General features: G+C 38.8%; 1 protein-coding gene across 3 annotated transcripts in view; it reads right to left on the reverse strand.

The window, feature by feature from the left end:
• The window catches only part of LOC120242797 (agouti signaling protein), a 148344-nt gene extending 125060 nt beyond the window's left edge, over nt 1-23284 (reverse strand). For all 3 annotated transcript variants that reach the window (XM_039248737.1, XM_039248736.1, XM_039248738.1), the window contains exons 1-2: nt 23207-23284; nt 20359-20486 (exon numbers count right to left, since the gene is read on the reverse strand). In XM_039248737.1, coding sequence (XP_039104668.1) covers nt 20359-20400 — 42 coding nt within the window. In that variant the 5' untranslated portion in view covers nt 20401-20486; nt 23207-23284. The remainder of the gene's footprint in view (nt 1-20358; nt 20487-23206) is intronic.
• Between the last annotated feature and the right edge of the window lie 121 nt (nt 23285-23405).

A 23405-nucleotide genomic window follows, 5' to 3' on the forward strand; every position in this document is an offset into this window, starting at 1 on the left:
TGTTAATACTCATAACTGGATAGAAGTAAGAATAAGAATCAAGTTTACCACGTCTGTGGGATACTCCTGTGTTTTAGATAAAATCTGTCTTATAAAAATATACATGTTTAAGGAACTCTTCCTTTGGAAGAAAACAGATTATTTTGTTTTTACTTTATTGTTTCGCCCAATTTAAGCCTAAATTTAACAATGAAAATGGAATTTTCCTAGAGCATATGGAACTTTCTGTCTTTTCTAAGAATGGAATTACAGGAACATTTAATGACAAACATTTTCCTCATAATACCAGTCAGCAAATCTGTGGAAACATTGATTTATTGCCTACTAGAAGCTGAGAATAGCAATAATAGGATATAGTTGACCCTTCAACAACACAGGTTTGAACTGTGTGGGTTCACTTATACATGGATTTTTTTCAGTAATCATACTGGAAATTTTTTTTGAGATTTGTGACACTTTGAAAAAAACCTGTAGGTGAACTGTGTAGCCTAAAAATATTGAAAAATTTAAAGGTTATGTATGTCAACAATGCATAAAATATATGTAAGTATTAGTCTATTTTATCAGGTACTTCCAGAAAATATATACAAATCTATTATAAAAAGTTAAAATTTATCAAAACTTATGCACATACTTACAGATCGTACATGGTGCCATCCACAGTCAAGAAATGTAAGCAACATAAAGCTGCAGTATTAAATCATAACAGCATAAAATTAACTGTAGTATATATTGTACTGCTGTAATAGTTTTACAGCCATCTCTTGTTGCTATTGCAGTGAGGTCAAGTGTTGCAAGTATTCATTTAAAATGATGTATGATCTGTGTGCGCAGTTCAACTCTCCAGTAAATTGCCAGTCTCAATAAAAAGTGACCTCTCACAGTTCTCGTGTGTTTTCATGTGGTAAGTAAAATACCATGAACCTTGAGTACCACCACAGGACCCATACAAAGTGCCACTAGTGATGTTGGAAGTGCTCCCAAGAACAAAGTCATGACATTGTAAGAAAAAGTTGAATTGCTTGATATGTCCCGTAGACCGAATTCTGCAGCTTCAGCTGCTGCCATTTCAAAATAAATGAATTCAGCATAAAGACCATTGAAAGAAAGAAAGAAAGAAAGAAAGAAAGAGAAAGAAAGAGAGAGAGAGAAAGGGAGGAAGGGAGATTCCTGAAGCCATTGCTGAAGCTAAAAAAAAGCCTTTCATTTTTTTTGCAAAATACATTCTTATCTTGTATTGAAAATGCATCTTTTATTTGGTACAGGATTTCTATAAGAAAGGAATACCGACAGACTCTCCTTTGAGAAAAAGCAAAGACAGTATATGACACCTTAAAGCAAAAAGGATGCTGAAGGATCTAAAACTAGAGAATTCAATGCCAACAAAGGATGGTTTGATAATTTTAGAAAGAGGTTTGGCTTTAAAAATGTTGAGGTAACAGAAGAAACAACTTCTGCTGACCAAGAAGCAGCAGACAGTTCCCAAATACCATTAAGAAAATCATTGAGGTGATGGGGCACCTGAGTGGCTCAGTTGGTCGAGCATCCCACTTTTAAAAATTATTATTTTTAATTTACATCCAAATTAGTTAGCATATAGTGTAATAATGATTTTAGGAATAGAATTTAGTGTTTGTCACTTACATATAACACCAGTGCTCATCCCAACAAGTGTCCTCCTTAATGCCCCTTGCCTATTTAGCCCATTCCCCCCCCCAATACCCCTCCAGCAACCCTCAGTTTGTTCTATGTATTTAAGAGTTTCTTATGGTTTGTCTCCCTGTCTGTTTTTATGTTATTTTTGCCTCTTTTCCTTTATGTTCCTGTTTTTTATCTTGAATTCCACATATGAGTGAAGTCATATGATATTTGTCTTTCTCTGATTGACTTGTCGCTTAGCATAATACACTCTAGTTCCATCCACGTTGTTGCAAATGGCAAGATTTCATTCTTTTTGAGTGCTAAGTAATATTCCATTGTATATATATATACCACATCTTCTTTATCCATTCATCAGTCGATGGACATTTGGGCTCTTTCCATACTCTGGCTATTGTCAATAGCACTGCTATAAACATTAGGGTACATGTGTCCCTTTGAAACAGCACACCTGTATCATTTGGACAAATATCTAGTAGTGCGATTGCTGGGGTGTAGGGTAGTTTTATTTTTAATTTTTTGATGAACATCCATACTGTTTTCCAGAGTGGCTGCATTGAGCATCCCACTCTTGATTCTGGCTCAGGTCATGACCCCAGGGTCATGGGATTGAGCCTTGTGTTGGCCTCCACACTCAGTGTGGAGCCTGATTAAGATGATCTCTCTCCCTCTGCCCCTCTCCCCTGATTGCACTGCATATGTTCTCTCTCTCTCTCTCTCTCTCTCTCTCTCTAAAGTAAACAAAAAAAAATCATTGAGGATGAAGGGTATCTCCTGAACAGTTTTTTAAATGAAGATGAAAGTATCCTATTCTGGAAAACAAAATACCACAAAGGACATTTATTAGTAAGAAAAAGAAGTGAGCACTGGGATTTAAGGCAGGAAGGGATAATGTTTTGTGCAAATGAAGTTGGGTTTATGATGAAGACTAACCTTATCTATAAAGCTGCTAGTCTCCTATCCTTGAAGGGAAAAGGTAAACACCAGCTGACAGTTTTGTGGTTATAGAATAAGAAGGCCTGGGCAATGAGAACCCTTTTTCTGGATTGGTCCCATCAATGCTTTGTCCCTAAAGTCAGGAAGTTCCTTGCTGGTTCTTTTGATATTGAACAATACCCCTGGCCACTCAGAACCCCATGAATTCAATACCTGAGACATCGAACTATTCTACTTGCCCCCAAACACAACATTTCTAATTCAGCCTCTAGATCAGGGAGCATAGGACTTTCGAGGCTCATTAGACACAATACTCTATGGAAAGAAATGTCAAAGCTATGAAAGAGAACCCTGATAAAGAGAATATCATGAAAGCCTAGAAGAATTATACCACTGAAGATGCCACTGTTGTTAAAGAAAAAGCTGTGAAAACCATTAAAGACCAAAACAATATATTTCTGCTGGAAAAAAATTGTGTCCTGATATTGTGCATGACTTCACAGGCTTTACGACAGAGCCAATCAAGGAAATCATGAAAGAGATTGTGGATATGGCAAAAAAAGATAGAGGTGAAGGGTTTCAGGGTATGAATCTTGGATAAATTCAAGAGCTAACAGACATGATATCAGAGGAATTAAAAGAAGGTGACTTGATGGAGATAAGTGTTCCTGTATCAGTACTAGACAATGAGGAAGAAGACGTAGAAGAAGCAATGCCAGAAAACAAATTGACATTCGACAATCTGGCAGAAGGGTTCTGATTACTCATGACTACCTTTAACTTCTTTTATGACGTGGACCCTTCTATAATATGGGAAATGAGGGGCGCCTGGGTGGCTTAGTCGGTTAAGCGTCCGACTTTCGCTTAGGTCATGATCTCGCGGTTCGTGGGTTCGAGCCCCGCGTCGGGCTCTGTGCTGACTGCCAGCTCAGAGCCTGGAGCCTGTTTCAGTCTGTGACTCCCTCTCTCTCTGATCCTCCCCTGCTCACGCTGTCTCTCTCTCTCTCCTAGAAATTAATTTTTTAAAAAAATATTAAAAAAATATTTTTTAGAGAACTGAAAAAAATCAGACAGAAATTATAACGTATTTCTGTAAAGTTATACCATGCGTGCCTGCCTCTCCTGCCTCCCTATCCATCTCCTCCACCACTTCCATCTCTGCCACTCATGAGATGGAAAGACCAATTCTTCTTCCTCCTCCTCTTCAGCCTACTCAACATGAAGACAATGAGGATGAAGACTTTTATAATACAGTTCCACGTAATAAATAGTAAATAATCATCATGCTGTACAGTTAATAGACTTATCTAATGTTTATGTGTATGAGTGCCTTTGGTCACACCTAATAACTGTTGACAAGGACTGTATGAGATGTTTTACTGTCATCATCATTATTGCCTAAGTATTCATCGTGTAGTATTCATTGCCTAAGTATTTATCATGTGCAAGATCTTTAAGGAAGTGGATAGCCTATTCCTACACAGGTATGAAGTGAGTGATATTTAATATGAAATTAATGTGTTTGTTTTCTTACTGTATTATAACTTTGCTTTCAAAGAATTATATTACCAAATAGTATGTCTCTCTTGCTTACAATGGCATGTCAGCCTATCATCACAGGTAAGTTTTTAAAACATATAACAATATTTCTAATACTGTATTATAAACATGACTATAATACTATATGCCATAAAATTTTTATGACAATTTATTCATTAATGTATAGGCTATGTTACCATGAAGCAACCATATTGCTGCTTCCTCATTATCAATGCATGGATTGATTTACAATACCTATAAATAAATATAAAATTCTTTTTCACATTACCTTTTCATTTTGATGTCTAGTATTATTAATATGTATAACATCTACAGTGTTTTGTATCATATTAAGACAATACTGATGTAGGTACTAACAGATGATTCATCTTGTAAACAAACAACATAGACTACAGTATCAAAAAATACAGTACAGTAAAGACATGAAGGATGTGAATTAGCTATGTAGACATCTGAGGGCACATATCCTCGGGAGATGAAGTAGCATGCCTAAACTACTTCAAGAATAGCAAGAAGGTCATTGTAGAATAGAACAGAAGAAGTTAGGTCAAAGAAATAAAATGGACTAGAACATACATGTTATATGGGCTTGGTTTTTATTCTTGGTCATGAAGGAAACCATTGTAGAGTTCTGAGCAAAGGAATTCTATGACTTAACTTATGGTTAACATAATCAATTATCAGGGGGAAAGGTAGAAGCACAAAGAACATATATTCATGAAGTTACTGAAATAATTCAGGCTAGAGATACAATGACTTGGTCCAGAATAATAGGTGGAGGTAGTGGAAAGTGTTCAGGTTCTGGAATTATCACCAAAGTACAGCCAGTGTGATTTGCTGACAGATTTGCTATGGGAGAGAAAGAAGTTAAACTTGACTTTATATATTTGGCTTCAGTAACACAAAGAATGAAATTTCCTTCAACCAATAGTAGGAAGTGTTGTACAAGAGAGTGACAGGCACACATCAGTAGGAACACAAGGGAAGAAAAAAACCCAAGGTTGACTAGGAAAAACTTCCAAGAGAAGTAGGAGAGTGCAGACCAGAGTAAAGTAGCTGTCCAGTTATCTGTGTGATCAGTCATAAATGATCATCTCATCACTTCCACCCTACTCACCAAATCTCTTGGAAAACAATAACTTATGCTACTACTTACTTTGGAAACTGAGGTTCACAGCACAGCTTTGTCCCAAACAAGAGTCAGGACTGTTCCACTAAAAGGTAGCAACTATAATGTAAGCCTATAATGAATTTAACCCACTAGTATCTATAATAAAGATTAATAATAAAGAGGAAATAAATGGCCTTAATATATTTTGAATTGAGCTTATAGTACCATGTATAAGTCTGTGAAGCAGATTTTTTTTCAAAATTAATATCTAAGGAACTTGATTTCATGTACCTAAGTTAATCATTGTTTGGGATGGTGAACTACATTAACTGAGTAGATCTGAAATAGCCATTAGGTCTATAATTGTAAAAGTTGAGAATGGAATAATGGAGTATTTCTAATAACAATAATACTCAACTATATGAGACAGAGATAATCTTTTTATGGGGGAAATGCCCAATTATAGAAATAGGCTTATAATTATACTGTTCTAATTTTGGTAAAAATATCTATCTTTATTGTAGATCTGTGATCTGTATATGAGAATGATGATATAATTTTATTTAAATATAAAAATATAATAAAGAAAAAATACAGTATAGTACTGTAAATGTATATTCTCTTCCTTATGATTTTCTTAGTTACATTTTCTTTTCTCTGCCTAAATTATTCTAAGATTATAGTATATAAAAGTTAACCTACAAACTATGTATTAATTGACTGTTTATCTTACTGGTAAGGCTTCCAGTCAATAGTAGGCTATTAGTGGTTAAGCCTCTGGGGAGTCAAAAGTTATATGCACACTTTTGACTGCATGGGGGGGGTCAATACTCCTAACCCCCAGCATTGTTCAAGGGTGAACTGTGGTTGGAACTTTTGAAGTTCTTACAGTTTAATAGAAGAGACTGAATAATCCCTAACAAGTACACTAGAGCATATTTAGTGTCAGAGAGGCTTAGCATGAAGCAGTTCTTTTTGAACATCATTCATTGCAATTTAGCTTCCAGGTTAAGCAGAAGAAACAGGAGGGCCAGAAACAATAATATAGCCAATAAGTCATAAAATGGGAACTTAACTGTGTGTCTCCCAGTTCCAGGACATTAATCTTGAGGATAACATCTTTCTGAGGTTCCAGGAAATCTATGAGAGTCACTGAATTCATAATTCAAAAAAATCAGTCAATAACACAGATGAGAACTCAGAAGATAGCAATGCTCTAGCATTCCAGCTTATTTCTCTCATTTTTGGCAAGAGTAGCATCTGTGACACCCAACTAAGCACAATAGCTCAAAGACAATGGCCTAAATAGTTAGGGTTTTATTCTTCTCAAATATCTCATATAACTTCTAGTATTTCTCCAGGACTTCTCTATAAAAGAAATTCATGTCATTTTATGTAACAGGTCTAGATGAACACTAAATCTTTCCTTCCTTCCTTCCTTCCTTCCTTCCTTCCTTCCTTCCTTCCTTCCTTCCTTCCTTCCTTATTGGGTGCCGTTTCTGAACGCATAAGTTGAGAAAGAACTCTTTGTGAGGTTAAGGTAAGTTGCACAGACTCTTACCATCAGAGGGTGACCGATATCCACCCCCACCTAATTGTTTCTGCTTGAGCACCAACCCCCAAAGTACCCTGTTGATAGGTATTACGAGTGACTCATTCTGGCCTTGATATGCTGATTGCACTTTGTGAAGGAACTTACTGTAGGAGCTTCTTTTGTGGTTATGGGAGCAACATTGCCTTCCTGAAAGACCTGTTTTTCTTAATATCTCCCATTAAGCGATAAACAGGCTATTGACCCCTACTCACAAAGACCTAACTTTTGCCTTTACTATGCTAGTGCCACCTCTGGGCTGTTCCCCATACCTTTTGCATATCAATGTTCTGGAGAATCTTTACTGATAAAATTTATCATCAGAATGCCACTTCTGTGCCATCCCCCATACACTAAATCATAAAATAAAGTTGAGTCTCAGTGCAGAGAGGCGTGGCTAATGACCAGAAAGAATCTCATGCCTCTCTCATCCCTCCCTCGCTGACACCATCCATCCTTCAGGGACTCCTGGACCTGGCCGGAGCTGGACTCTGGCACTTTCTTCCTTCTTCCCTTTTCTTCCCTTCCCTTTCCTTCCCTTCTCTTGTCTCTTTCTCTCTTTGATATTTTAAATGTTTATCAAGGTAATACATGTAAATACTTCAAATCTTATATGGTTAAAAAAATCATGTGGAACTACAAGACTCATAACAAAACAAAGCAGGAACATATTTTCACACAGACACAGACACACAGTCTTGGGGGGCGGGGGCGGGAAGCAGTGGCTTCCTCAAAGCCTGAAATACCCTCCCAGACTCCTTTACTTGCTTCTTTTCATATTTACCAACATTTTCCTAAATAAAATATTTATACTATTTCTTGATTTGTAAATTTTAAAAAGTACCTATTATAAGATAAAGATCCATCGCTTTATATTTTTCTTCTTTCTAGCCTCTCAATAGTTATATCTCAATATTTTAAATTAAATTAATGTTCCATGTTAACCTTATTATGACTCTATAAGTGTGATTTAACTCTGGATCAATTAGTTCTATTTTTTAATTTTTTAAGTTTATTTATTTATTTTGAGAGAGAGAGAGAGGCAGGGAGGGGCAGAAAGAGAGAGAGAGAGGGAAAGAGAGAGAGAGAGGGAGAATCCCAAGCAGGCTCCACACTGTCAGTGCAGAGCTGGATGTGGAGCTCGAACTCACAAACCATGAGACCACAACCTGAGCCAAAATCAAGTCAGATGCTGAACTGACTGAGCCACCCAGGTGCCCCTGGATCAATTAGTTCTATTATGGGGTGCCTGGGTGGCTTAGTCAGTTCAGCACCCAACTCTTGATTTCAGCTCAGGTCATGGTCTCACTGTCATGAGATTGAGCCCCACATTGGGCTCTGTGCTAGGCATGGATCTTGATTAAGATTCTCTCCCTCTTGCTCTGCCCCCTCCTCTACTTGTGAGTACATGCATTTTCTCTCTCAAAAAAAAATTAGTTTTATTATGATTACATTTACTTTCTTATACAAGTTTTTGTTCTTGGAATTAATAATTGCTTCAGTTTTGGGCTTGCCAAATTTTCTGTATTATTATCACTAATTCCTCCAGAAATGTAAAAATGCCTAAACTATTTTCAACATAGACAAACATGTCAAATACTCTATCAGTTTCACTGTAAACACTCCACTGAAGCATTCCTTCCTTCAGTATGAACTGTTCCTCCCTAGGTCTACTATATTGCTGTCATCTTGAGACTTTCTTTTGTCTCTTGCCTTGGCTAATTCCCTTGCCTAAAATTTATATCTTTGTCTTTCTTGTTTCAGTAAAGCATGTCCTCCAGTACTGAATGAGGAGAAGCTGGGAGAAGGTGGATAGTAAATTTTTTATCCTTGCATGCCTGAAAATATATTTAATTGTCCCTCACACTTGACTTATAATATGACTTAGTATAGAATTCTAAATTGAAAATAATATTTTCTCCAAATTTTGAAAGCACTATTTCACTGTCTTCCAGCAACCAGTGTTAATGTTGAGATATACGTGACTCTTATTCCCTACTCTTTTTTAAAATTTTTTACATTTATTTATTTTTGAGAGAGAGAGTGAGACAGAGCATAAGTGGGGAAGGGCAGAGAGAGAAGGAGATACAGAATCTGAAGCAGGCTCCCAGGCTCTGAGCAAGCTCTCATCACAGAGCCTTATGCGGAGCTCAAATCTATGAACCGAACCGGGAGATCTTGACCTGAGCCGAAGTTGGACACTTAACCAATTGAGCTACCCAAGTGCTCCATTACTTACTCTTTTTATACGTAATGCATTTCCCTTTCCCTCCTCACCTCCCATCACTAAGATCCTTTTTATCTCTTGTATTTAGAAATTTTATGATGATGTACCATTGTGGCTTTTTTAAAAAGTTTATTTATAAATTTTGAGAGTGGAGAGGACCAAAGAGAGAGAGAGAGAGAGAGACAGAATCCCAAGCAGGTTGTACACTGTCAGCACAGAGCCTGATGCAGGGCTCAAACTCACAAACTGTAAGTTCATGACCTGAACTGAAATCAAGATGCTTAACTGACTGAGCCACTCAGGTACTCCTACAATCGTGTTTTTACTTCGTTTTTTTCCCCCAACATTATGCTGAGCATTTAGCAGGTTGTCAATTTAGAAACTCGTGTCCTTCAGTTATCAGAGATCTTCTCATAACTTCTTTGACAATTTCCTTTTCTCCATTTCTTCTCTATTCCTAGAACTCCTATTAGCCTCATGTTGAACCTTACAGATTCATCCTTTACTTATGTTTTTGTTCTTATTTTCCATTTATGTCTTTTTGTTCTCTTTTCCAGGAGATTCCTCAATTTTATATATAAATACTACTTTGAATTGTTTATTTTTGCTATTATATTTTTAATGTCCTTCAGCTATTATCCTCTTATCATCCTTTTTTTTGGAGCATCTTGTCATTACAGATGCACTATCTTATAACCATCTCTCAGAAGATGCTTATTGTTTTTAAAAATACATTCTTCTATTCTCTATATTGTCTCTGTTATCTTCTGATATTCTTTTTTTTTCTCTTCCATTTCTATTTGATGCTGCCTTTCTTGGTGAAGGTTTATCTCAACTATTTGTGATACTTTGCTGTCCCTTCATATTTAAGAGTGAATCACTACAAAGGTATTTGGAAGCTCTGTGTTAACAGGAAGTTTGTCAGTTGTTGGGCTTTATTGTAGAATGGTAAAGTAGGGACCTATTTGCCTTGTTGGGAGACCCTTAAGTGTCAGTATCTATAGATCTTGCTTCTGAGGTTATCCAGTTTTAAGTTTTTCCTAAAATTAATTCTCTATTCTCCTGCCTAGAGAATATAAGCTTTGCTGTCAGTATTCCTGGAGTGAAATAGAGTGAGAGGGCTTGGCAAGTTTCATCTTCAGCAAGTAGACATTCATCTGATCTGTTTTCAGTGTGGTATCCTCCTATCCCGGCCTCCCCAGCTATAATCTTTAGCTGGACCTGGTATTTCAGTCTGGAGTTTCTCTAGTTCATTTTTTCCTCCCACAGAATAAACCCTAGGGTTCTGCCATAGAAATGGAGGGGTAGGGGTGTCTGGGTGGCTCAGTTGGTTAAACGTCCGACTTCAGTGCAGGTCATGATCTTACGATTTGTGGGTTCAAGCCCCACACCGGGCTCTGTGCTGACAGCTAGCTCAGAGCTTGGAGCCTGCTTCATATTCTGTGTCTCCCTCTCTCTCTGACCCTCCCCTGCTCGCTCTCTCTCTCTCTCTCTATCGCAAAAATAAATAAAAAACATTAAAAAATAAAAAAAAAAAGAAATGGTGGAGTAGTTGCTTAACTGAGCAGGATGAGGAAAGGACCTAGTAATTTAACTTCTTATATAAACCTTTAACCAATCCCCCTTTTCAGCCCTTCACATATCTCTGCTGCTTTCTTATTTGCTCCTTCCAACTCCTGACATTCTAGTGTTCTGCAATAGGAACTTGCTTGCCTCTTGTTAGTATATTCCTCTCAAGCATTTGGAATCTAGTTTTCTTAGCTCAACTTTCCATCTTCCAAAAATGTGTTACTATCCCTCATCTTCTATTGTCATTCTTACTCTCTTTGTCCTTCCGTGCTGATCACTTTTAAAATATTAACTGACTGTGATTTTAGTGAGTTAAAGAGAATAGGGATGAACACCTGTGTTTAATCTGTCCATGTATAATAAGAATTACCAGGCTGTCAAGATGCTCACTCTTTTGTTCCTATAAGAAATGTCAGAACCAGAAGATTCAAAGATAAAATTCTGTGCTCACGAGGCTAATTGTGGAAAAAGCATGAGTCTGAGAACTGGAGTACCTATTTTCAAGTGCTGTTATATTCATTTATTGGTAGATTTATGTAAGTTATTTTCTGACTGTTTGTCATCTGTAAAATGGTGACAATTATCCCTATATAGCCCATCTTACTAGTAATGACCAAGGATGACAATTGACATAAATGTACAGATACACAACAAACATATATCATTTATCATTAACTATATCACTAATAGGCATAGTCAAATATATTTTGAGAGGCAACATAACAGAGTATAAACAATATGTGCTTCAGTCATACAGAGTTGGAATTAAATTCCATCTTTGTTATTCATTGTGTGATTTTGAGTAATGACTTAACCCCTCTGAGCTTCATTTTCCCTGTTCATAAAATGAGTATAGGGGCACCTAGGTGGCTCAGTTAGTTGAGCATCTGACTCTTGATTTTATCTCAGGTCATGATCCCAGGGTAGTAGCCCCACATTGGGCTCTATGCTGCCAGCACAGAACCTGCTTGGGATTTTCTCTCTCTTTCTCTGTCCCTCCTCCACTCACGCACACATGCACTCACTCATGTGTGTGTTCTCTATGCATGTTCTCTTTCTCTCTTTCTCTCTCAAAATAAATAAATAAACATTAAAAAAAGATTCTTGAGGCACCTGGGTTGCTCAGTCAGTTGAGCGCCCAACTTTTGCTCAGGTCATGAACTCGCAGATCGTGGGTTTGAGCCCCACATCAGACTCGTTGCTGTCAGCACTAAGCCTACTTTGGATCCTCTCTGCCCCTCCTGCATTCATTCTCATTCTCTCTCTCTCTGTCTCTGTCTCTGTCTCTGTCTCTCTCTCTCTCTCTCACACACACACACAAATAAACACTAAAAGAAAAAGAGTCTCTCTCTCTCTCCCTCTACCCCTCTCCCCAGCACATGCTCTGTCTCCGTCTCTCTCTCAAAAAAAAAAAAAAAAAAAAAAAGAGTATAATATTATTAACCTGTCAAGGGCTTTTGTGAAGATTAAAGGAGATACTGAATGTAAGACATCTACTATAGACCCTGATGTTTTGTATACACTCAGCAGATGTTACCTTCATACCTCCCAAATTTGGGACCAGCTTTCTCATGCTCACATGAAAATCCTGAGCTTGTATTTCCTCAATTAATGCTAAACCACATTAGTAATTAGCATCTTAGGTCATTTTAGGTCCTCATAAAGGCTGTTTATTTGCTGTGTTCCTGGAATTAAATTACAAGGTAAGCAGCCCAAAGTTTAAGAGTTCAATATACATATCCTTTCAAGTGGTAACACGTTATTGCTAAGGCATCTTTAGGAATATTTCGTTATGAAACAGGATGTGAAACTTGTGATGAATATTAAAAGACATCAGGGACACTAGAATGCCTGAAAAACTACAACTGAAAAAATTATCTTAAGCGTTGTTGGTTTGTTTGTTTTCTATTTGGTCCTCACAGAAACCCAGAAGCTAAGCAGGGTTTATTAACAACATTATCCTATTTAAAGATGAAGAAATCAAGGCACAAGTAAAAAAGCAACTTGCACAAGATTCATTGGTCATTGGGAAACAACCAAGAATAACCTTGGTCTTTTGACTCCCTGTTCAGTGCTTTTATCTTTTTTAATGACATAAAATTTACAATGTTAACCATTTAAAAATTTTTTTTAATGTTTATTCATTTTTGAGACAAAGACACAGAGTGCAAGTGGGGGAAGGGCAGAGAGAGAGGGAGACACAGAATCCGAAGGAGGCTCCAGGCGCCAAGCTGTCAGCACAAAGCCCCTCACAGGGTTTCAATTCACAATCTGCAAGACACTGACCTGAGCTGAAGTCAATCGTTTAACCGACTGAGCCACCCAGGTGCCCCTATGTTAACCATTTTTTTAAAAAATTTTTAATGTTTTATTTATTTCTGAGAGAGAGACAGCATGAGCAGGGGAGGGTCTGAGAGAGAGGGAGACACAGGATCTGAAACAGGATCCAGGCTCTGAGCCAGCTGTCAGCACAGAGCCCGACGCAGGGCTCGAACCCACGAACCATGAGATCATGACCTGAGCCAAAGTCGGATGCTTAACCGACTGAGCCACTCAGGCACCCCTATGTTAACCATTTTTAAGTGTACATTTCATTTCAGTACATTCACACTGTGCAACCAGTCTCCAGAACTCTTTTATCTTGCAAAACAAAGCTCTGCTCCCATTAAACAACTCCCCTTTCTTCTGCCCCCAACCCCAGGCAACCACCATTCTACTTTCATTTTTATGCGAGTGACTACTCTAGGTACCTCATATAAATGGGAGTATATAATATTTGTCTTTTTGTGACAGGCTTATTTCATTCAGCATAATGCCCTCAAGGTTTATCCATGCTGCAATATGCGTCAGAATTGGCTTCATTTTTAAGACTGAATAATATTTTACTGGATGTATAACCACATTTTGTTTCCCCATCCATCTACAAACAGACACTTGGGTTTCTTCCACTCTTGGCTATTGTGAAGAATGCTGCTATAAACATGGGTATACAAACATCTCTTTGGGACTCTCCTTTCAACTCTTTTGGGTATGTACCAGAAGTGGAATTGTTGGATCATATCGTACTTCTAATTTTTTGAGTAACCACCATACTATTTTGAAGAACAGCTATATATAGTGGCTGTACCATTTTATATTCCCACTGACAGTGCACAAGGGTTCCAATTTCTCCACATCCTTGCTAATGCTTGTCCTTTTCTGTTTTGCTTTGTTTTTTGTAATAGTTATCTTAATGGATGTGAGGTAGCATCTTCAGAGGTTATTTTCAGAGTTTTGCAGTCTTCTGAGATGACAAGACACTGAATGACCATGGGTAACATCACCAAGAATGTACAGCATTAAAATCCTACTAGATTTAAGACACTACTGTAGGATGCAATGATATATAGTCCCTGCGTTCAAGAATTTTACAATCTAGCTAGGAAGAAAGAACATTTGCATTTAAAAATGCAAGACAAGTAGTCTAAATAATATGTGCTACACGAAGACACAAAAGGGAAAAATAACAGAGGATGATTAGAAAATACTTTAAAGAGGGGCGCCTGGGTGGCTCGGTTGGTTAAGCGTCCAACTTCGGCTCAGGTCATGATCTCACGGTTTGTGGGTTCGAGCCCAGCATCGGGCTCTGTGCTGACAGCTAGCTCAGAGCCTGGAGCCTGTTTCGGATTCTGTGTCTCCCTCTCTCTCTCAGAAATAAATAAAACATTAAAAAAAATTAAATACAACTATTAAAGAATACATGTTCTTTAATAAAAAGAAAAAAGAAAATACTTTAAAGAGCAAGTGGCACCTCAAACATTTTTAAAGGGAGGGTTTATTTATTCAAGAGAAGAGAGGAAGAAGTTAATTTTTGAATTTCATTTATTAATTCATGCATTCTTTCAATAAACATGTATTCTGCTCCCAATAAGTGCTAGACACTGTTAAAGTGTTGGGGTTACAAAGTCTCTCAAGAGCAAGGCAGTAAGATATACACTGAGTATGGAAACCAACTTGACAATAAACTATTTGTAAAAAAAAGAAAGAAAGAAAGAAAAAAAAATAAAGAAAAAGAAAATCAGACAGAAAAAAAAAAAAAGATATACACTGAGTAGTGATAATCCAAGGTGCTGAGTGTATACATGCTGCACTGAATCAATCCTTTCTAAAATCCTGCTGATAGGTCAAGAAGACAAATAATCTCCTTTTATGGTAACTCATAAAGAGAGTACATAAAGCACATTTCTTTCCTGACTATGTTCATACCCAATTGTTTCAAACAATACAGTTGAGGGGCACCTGCGTGGCTCAGTTGGTTAGGTGTCCAACTTTGGCTCAGGTCATGATCTCATGGTTCGTGGGTTTGAGCCCTGCATTAGGCTCTGTGCTGACAGCTCAGAGCCTGGAACCTGCTTCAGATTCTGTGTCTTCCTCTTTCTGCCCTTCCCCTGTTCATGCTTTGTCTCTCAAAAAAAAACACAAAAAAACAAAAAAACATTAAAAAACTCTTTTAAAACAAACAATACAGTTGAGAAGTTTCCTATTCTTCCTTGGGAAGGAGACTATGTGTAAGAAGATCAAGCCACTGCAAGTTAGTTATTAGAACTCATACTTATCACTCCATATGGATCCTTGCATTCAGAAACATGTGTAAGTTATTGGGGAAGCAAGGAAAGATGAATAAGACATAGATCCTGCCCTGCAGGATCTCAAAGGTAGCTACAACATGTGATAAGGGCTGTTGTAGGGGAATGAGAGAAGGCAAGCAGGAAGAGTTTTTCCCCTCTAGAGAAGTCATAAACTTCTTTTAAAAAGTAACATCTAATGCTGGCGAGGATGTGGAGAAACGGGCACCTTCCTACACTGTTGGTGGGAATGTAAACTGGTGCAGCCCCTCTGGAAAACAGTGTGGAGGTTCCTCAAAAAATTAACAATAGAACTCCCCTATGACCCAGCAATAGCACTGCTAGGAATTTACCCAAGGGATACAGGACTGCTGATGCATAGGGGCACATGTACCCCAATGTTCACAGCAGTACTCTCAACAATAGCCAAAACATGGCAAGAGCCTAAGTGTCCATCAACGGACGAATGGATCAAGAAGATGTGGTTTATCTATACGATGGAATACTACATGGCAATGAGAAAGAATGAAATGTGGCCATGTGTAGCAACATGGATGGACCTTGAGGGTGTTATGCTGAGCGAAATAAGTCCGGCAGAGAAGGACAAATACCATATGTTTGCACATATAGGAGGATTAGGAGGAACTTAACGGAGGACCGTGGCGGGGGGTGGGGGGGAGAAGAACGGGGGAAATAGTGGGGGAGAAGGAGGGAGGCAAATCATGAGAGACTCTTGAATGCTGAGAACAAACTGAGGACTGATGGATGGGGGGGGGAGGGAGGAGATGGGCATGGAGGAGGGCACTTGTGGGGATGAGCACTGGATGTTATATGGAAACCAACTTGACAATAAACTACTTGTAAAAAAAAAAAGAATAAAATAAAAAGTAACATCTAAGTTGTATCTTAAAGGATGACAGGAGTTCATCACCTAGGAAGAGGAGGGATGAACATTCCAGCCAGAGGAACAGCATGTTCAGGAAATATAAAGTAATTCAGTGTGGCTGGAACTGATAATACCTGATAGAGAGTAGAAAGAAGAGTAGAGAGTAAAGTGGTAGGAGAGCTGGAGAAGTAGACTATAGATAACTATTATTCTGAAGATAACAGAATTAACTGATTTTTAGGCAGAGGAACAATATGATTGGATTTTTTTAAATAAAATTTGTGGGCTCGATGGAAGATGAATTGGAGTTAAAGAGAATCAAGAAGGAGACATCAAAGGAGATCAGCTGGTTAACTGGCTGGTCTTGCGGACACTTGTGGTAGAGCACTAAGAGTTCAGGATTTCATATTTGATCTTCAAGACCATAAATCTGATATTCCTAATGCATCTAGCATGGAACAGATACTTGAGGATTGACTCACAATAACCAAATTCACAAGAAAACGTGGTATAAAGTATAATTCTAATTTACTAATGTTCATTCATTCATTGAACACAAAGAATCTACTTTGTGCTAAGCACTATTCTAGGTTCTAGGGACACAGCTGTGATTAACAATTTCCTGCCCTAGCAAAGTTACATTCTAGCATGGAATATATTTTTCCAGTGACTGAAATATTTGTGTCTGCTGTCCAAAGTATTTCATTACCAGGGAATCTAAGTTGATAATCAAAATATTCTTTGATGAATGATCAGAAAAAAAAGAGGTGGATGATTTTAAAGTCCATTTCATTCTGGCCACAAGTATTTCTGTGTACTAGAACAAGTATACCTTATAATGAATAGCTTAACAATGTTCTTTGGATTTATGATTTCTCTATCATGAACATTGCTGGATGAAAACAAACATGGCCATCAAGATGCACTACAAAGCTGAAGTAATCAAAACAGCATGTTACTAGCAAAAAAACAGACACATAGATCAATAGAACAGAATAGAGACCCCAGAAATAAACCCGTGCTTATATGGTAATTAATTGGCAAAGGAGGCAAGAATGTATCATGGGGAAAAGAAAGTCTCTTCAACAAATGGTGCTGGCAAAACTGGACAGCTACATGCAAAAAAAAAAAAAAAGAAAGAAAGAAAGAAAAAGAAAGAGAAGAAAAGAAAAAGAAACTGGACCACTTTCTTACACATACACAAAAATATACTCAAAATGGATTAAAGTCCTAAATGTGAGACTTGAAACCATAACTCCTAGAAGAACACATAGAGGCGGTAATTTCTTTAACATTAGCCATAAAAACATTTTTCTAGCTATTCGGTGAGGGAAACAAAAGCAAATTAAACTATTGGGACTACACCAAAATAAAAAGCTTTTGCACAGTGAAAGAAGCCATCAGTGGGGCACCTGGATGGCTCAGTCGGGTAAGCGTCTGACTTTGGCTCAGGTCATGATCACACGGTTTGTGGGTTCGAGCCCCGCGTCCGGCTCTGTGCTGACAGCTAGCTCAGAGCCCAGAGCCTACTTCTGATTCTGCGTCTCCTTCTCTCTCTGATCCTCCCCTGCTCATGCTGTCTCTCTCTCTATCAGAAATAAATAAAACATTAAAAAAAAAAAAAGAAGCCATCAATAAAACGACAAGGAAACCTACTGAATGGAGAAGATATTTGCAAATAATATATCCAAAATTATTTAATTAGGCTGCTTAATTAACCCAAAATTATTTGGGTTAATATCCAAAATATACAAAAAAACATATACAACTCAACACCAAAAATACCCCCCAAAAAATACAATTTAATAAGTGAGCAGAGGACCTGAATAGACATTTTTCCAAAGAAGACATACAAGTGGTGGCCAACAGACATATGAAAAGATTCTCAACATCACTAATCATCAGGGAAATGAAATTCAAAACCATAATGAGATATCACCTTGCATCTGTCAGAATGGCTAGAATCAAAAATACAAGAGGTAAGGGGCGCCTGGGTGGCTTAGTCGGTTAAGCGTCCAACTTTCGCTTAGGTCATGATCTCGCGGTTCGTGGGTTCGAGCCCCGCGTCGGGCTCTGTGCCGACAGCAAGCTCAGAGCCTGGAGCCTGTTTCAGAGTCTGTGTCTCCCTCTCTCTCTAACCTTCCCTGTTCACGCTCTCTCTCTCTCTCCCCTAGAAATAAATTTAAAAAATAAAGTTAAAAAAAAATACAAGAGGTAACAAGCGTTGGCAAGGATTTAAAGAAAAAGGAACCCTTGTGCACAGTTGGTGGGAATGTAAATTGGTGCAACTACTGTGGAAAACAGTATAGAGGTTCCTCAAAAAATTGTAAAAATAGAATTATCATATGATCTAGTAATTGCACTACTAGGTACTTGCCCAAAGAAAACAGAAACACAAATTCCAAAAGCTATATGTACTAATTACATATAGCTTTAGTAATGTAACCTATAGTACTACTAGGTATTCACCCAAAGAAAACAAGAACACAAATTCCAAAAGCTATATGTACTCCTACATACATACAACATGTTGTTTATTTGTTTATTGCAACATTACTTATAATAGCCAAGATATGGAAGCAGCCTAAGTGTCCATCCATAGATGAATGTAAAAAGATGTAGAGGCACCTGGGTGGCTCACTCAGTTAAGCATCCAACTTCGGCTCAGGTCATGATCTCACAGTTCATGAGTTCAAGCTCCGCATCAGGTTCTGTGCTGACAGCTCAGAGCCTGAATCCTGATTCAAATTCTGTGTCTCCCTCTCTCTCTGCTCCTCCCCCCAAATAAATAAACATTTAAAAAAAGAAGATGCGGTATTTATCTGGAATTAAAATAAATAAGTAAATAAATAGTGTTATAAATCAAGCTTTTAAAAAAATGACATGGTACATACATACAATGGAAAATTAGCAATAAAAAGGAAAGAGATCTTGAGTTTGCAACAACATGGATGGCCCTAGAGGGTATAATGCCAAATGAAACATGTCAAAGACAAATAGCATATGATTTCACTCATATGTGGAATTTAAGAAACAAAACAAATGGGGGAAAAAACAAATAAAAAAGGAGACAAACAAAAACACTCTTAAATATAGAGGACAAACTAGTGGTTGTGGGAGGGGGCAGTAAAATAGATAAAAGGGATTAAGAGAACACTTGAGGAGTACTGAGTAATATATAGAATTGTTTAATCATTACATTGTATACCTGAAACTAATAGAACACGGTATGTTAATTATATTTCAATAATAATAATAAAAATTATTATTTCTCCTTTGGAAAGGAAGGAAGGAAGGAAGGAAAAGAAAGAAAGAAAAGAAGAAGACATGGATGTATCCAAGTTGAGGATTCTCTTTCTGGATTCCAGGTGAACCATTTCAATTCTAACACACTCTTTTAGACATATTGCATCACAGTTGATTTTTATTATGTTAGCTTCAGTATTTTTTTTTTTACCATTTATTGTTAAATAAAGGCTCCAACGTCAACTATATCACCATAAGCAATCATGTTAAAATTTCAATACTATTGGATTTTCATCCATTAATTCAACAAATTATCCTCAAGGAATTTATATACACTCTAGAAGTGAAGTGAGATTATGAAAATCACAGGTAAACAACTGACCAATAAATGAAACAAATTGTGGTAAGTGTAATGAAGGAAAAGGTCAAGAGGAGAATGTAGTATCCAAGAAAGACTTAACAGTCACCTAGACTAAACTAGCAGCAGTGGAGATAGAAGTGGTAGGATTGGAGATTTATTTTGGACACAGAATCAACAAGACTTGATAATGAATTGGATGAAGAGGGTGAGGAAAAGGAAGGAAGGGAGTTAACAAGCATCTAGGTAGAGAGCAGTGCCCTTAATTTATGAAATGAGGAAGACATGTAGCAGAAAATACCCAGAATTCTGTTTTAAATACAGTGACTTTGAGATCTCTCTGAGACAAGCAAACATAGAAAAAGTAGGTACTTGGATATCTGTGGCTGGAACTCAGTGGAGTGGTTGGGTGGGGGAGAAAGAGAATCCCAAGCAGGTTCTGCACTGCCAGTGCAGACCCCAAAGCAGGGCTCGAAACCACAAACTATGACAGCCGAAATCAAGAGTCAGATGCTTAACCAACTGAGCCATCCAGGTGCTCCAAGACTATGGATTATTTTAAAGCTTATGAAAACATAAAATTTTGTATACACTTGAAGGATTATCATTACCTTTATATTGAGTAGCTGGAGATTTGGAGTGGTGCTAAGCATCAAGAATGGCCCAAGAGTGAATATTCCAATTGTCTATATCTGGATTTCTCACTATTTTTGTGGACTCCAAAACTTGGCTTCTGTATCTATAAAACAAAAATCACAATGATTTCCCTCACTGTAATGAGAAGAAAATTAATATATGTCTATATATTTTGCAGAGATTCTTAGATGAAAGAGGTTAGGAAGACACAAGTAATTATTTGTATTGATACTCTTATTAGCTTACTCTAAGTAGGATCTACCTTTTAGAAAACCTGGAAAAGGTTAGCTGTCATTACTTTGTAACTTTTGTCAGCTCCCCAGGGAATCTTGGCTTTCCTGGAAAACAAGCTACTACCTTGGGGGATACCTGAAATCTCTGAAGAGTCTCCTGCAAGTAGCTAGTTTGGGGAAGTCAGACCTGGGACCATGCGGTAATGGAAAAGAAGTCTTTTCAGAAAAGTGGTCAAGACTATTTGTTATCATTTCCCAAACATGGATCAGAGGTACTATGAGGCCTCATTAAGACTCTTTGTGTCTCAGGGCGCCTGGGTGGCTTAGTCGGTTAAGCGTCCGACTTTAGCTTAGGTCATGACCTTGCGGTTCGTGGGTTCGAGCCCCGCGTCAGGCTCTGTGCTGACTGCCAGCTCAGAGCCTGGAGCCTGTTTCAGAGTCTGTGACTCCCTCTCTCTCTGACCCTCCCCTGCTCATGCTGCCTCTCTTTCTCCTAGAAATAAATAAAACATTAAAAAAAAAAAAAAAGGACTTTTTGTGTGTCTTTAGGGGTGCCTGGGTGGCTCAGTCGGTTAAGCACCAACTTCAGCTCAGGTCATGACCTTACGGTTCATGGGTTCGAGCCCCACGTCAGGCTCTGTGCTGACAGCTAGCTCAGAGCCTGGAGCCCGTTTCGGATTCTGTGTCTCCCTCTCTCTCTGACTCTCCCCTGCTCACGCTGTGTCTCTCTCTCTCAGAAATAATTTAAAAACATTAAAAAAAAATTTTTAAAGACCTTTTTGTGTCTTTGTTAGTGTGAACTGAATAACATACGGGTGATTTCCTAAGAGCTCCCCTCCACTTTAATCACCTCTGTTTCTTCCCCACCTTATTTGCCTGTACTTTGTCTCAGTGTTCATTTTTCTAGTTGAATAGCCTTTCCAAAACCTTAGACACACTGTTTTCCTCTCCATTCAAAGTGTTTTAGGGATTTTCTTTCTTTCTTTGCTTCTTTCTTTCTTTCTTTCTTTTATTTCTAGGAGAGAGAGAGAGAGACAGCGTGAGCAGGGGAGGGTCAGAGAGAGAGGGAGTCACAGACTCTGAAACAGGCTCCAGGCTCTGAGCTGGCAGTCAGCACAGAGCCTGACGCGGGGCTCGAACCCATGAACCGCGAGATCATGACCCAAGCGAAAGTTGGTCGCCTAACCGACTAAGCCACCCAGGTGCCCCTCTTCTTCCTTTTTAAATAAGAATTATTAAAATACCCCATCATAGAATTACCAACACCTCAAAACAGCAACCAGTCTAGATAGAAGGCCTGCTTCCTTGAAACACTCCTTAAAGTTACCTAACACATGCCCATATATAAATTCTTTCCAAGACCCTCTTGCTGAATGTGCCCATCCTTCACAATAAGCCCAGCTTTGTTCAACCATAGCTGTGTTCTCAGGGGTCTTTGGTTAGAGGCCACCAACAATGGCGAGAGCTCCTTAAAAGATAACTGCTTTTAAGGCAACTGGATGGCTCAGTTGGTTGGACCTCTGACTTTTGATTTTGGCTCAGGTCATGAACTCAGTTGGTGGGCTCAAGCCCCTGGTCAGGTTCCACACTGGGAGCCTGGGGCATGCTTGAGACTCTCTCCTTCTCTCTCTCTCTCTCTCTCTCGGCCCCTCCCCTGCTCATTCTTTCCCTCATTCCAAATAAATACTTCTTTTCTGCTTTTTTTCTGGTATTTTTATGCCTCAAGGGGAATTGCATGATGCACCCACAGCATTCAAACAGAGATTTCATAAACACGTGTTTTCAGGCTTCTTGACAGACTGCTGGCAGGCTGTTTCTTTTCGGGGACATCTTCTCTCAAGACTATAGAGAGAAGACTTTTGGTTCTGGACGTCCCAAGTTGAAATCTAGCCTGTCAGGCTAAATTTCTCCTTAAGCAGGGGCGCCTCTCAGTAGGTTAAGACTCTTGGTTTCACCTCAGGTCATGATCTCACAGTTTGTGGGTTCAAGCCCTGCGATGGGCCCCACGCTATCAGCACGAAGTCGATAGCACAAAGTCGGCCTGGAAATTCTCTCTCCCTCTCTCTGTCTCATGTTCTCTCTCTCTCTCTCAAAATAAATAAACTTTAAAAAATTCTCATTAAGTAAAACCTCTTTAAAAAATTTTTAAATGTCTATTTTTGAGAGAGAGAGAGACTGAGAGCGAGCCGGGGGTGGGGGGCAGGAAGAGAGGGAGACACAGAATCCGAAGCATGCTCCAGGCTCTGAGCTGTCAGCACAGAGCTCCATGTGGGGCTCGAAGCCACTAACCACGAATTCATGACGGAAGTCAAAGTCCAGCGCTTGAAGTCCAACGCTTAACCGAGTGAGCCGTAAAGGCTCTTGAGTGAGGTGCGCGCCTCTAGCACCAATGAGTTCCTCAAACATTAGAAAACCTCGAGGGCGCATAGTTAAGGTAGGAGCAAGGAAACTAAAGCCCTAACGGGCTCATATTATTGAGCTCTCACCCCCTATCCTAACCCAGGATAAATGGCCCCGAATTCATTCCACAAGCCGTGCAGAACAGCGCAGAAACCTCTGGGCGGTGAAAGACTGAAGTAAGAGCAGCCACCTGCAAGAACCAATCTCCCGGCAAGCTGCCTCAGATGTAGCAGAAGCGCGCTGATCGCTGGGCGGCGTGCCTCAAGTGCTCGCCTCTTCTCCGCTGACTACAAGTCCCAGCTTGCCTGGCGCCGCGCCGTCGCCTGGTAACTCGCGCCAGACAGAGTGCTCCAGGTCCGCTCCGGCGCGCGCTTGCGCCTTAGCGGCTC

This window comes from Hyaena hyaena, unplaced genomic scaffold, assembly GCF_003009895.1.
Source record: "Hyaena hyaena isolate Hyena2069 unplaced genomic scaffold, ASM300989v1 scaffold_315, whole genome shotgun sequence".
Classification (NCBI taxonomy): Eukaryota; Metazoa; Chordata; class Mammalia; order Carnivora; family Hyaenidae; genus Hyaena; species Hyaena hyaena.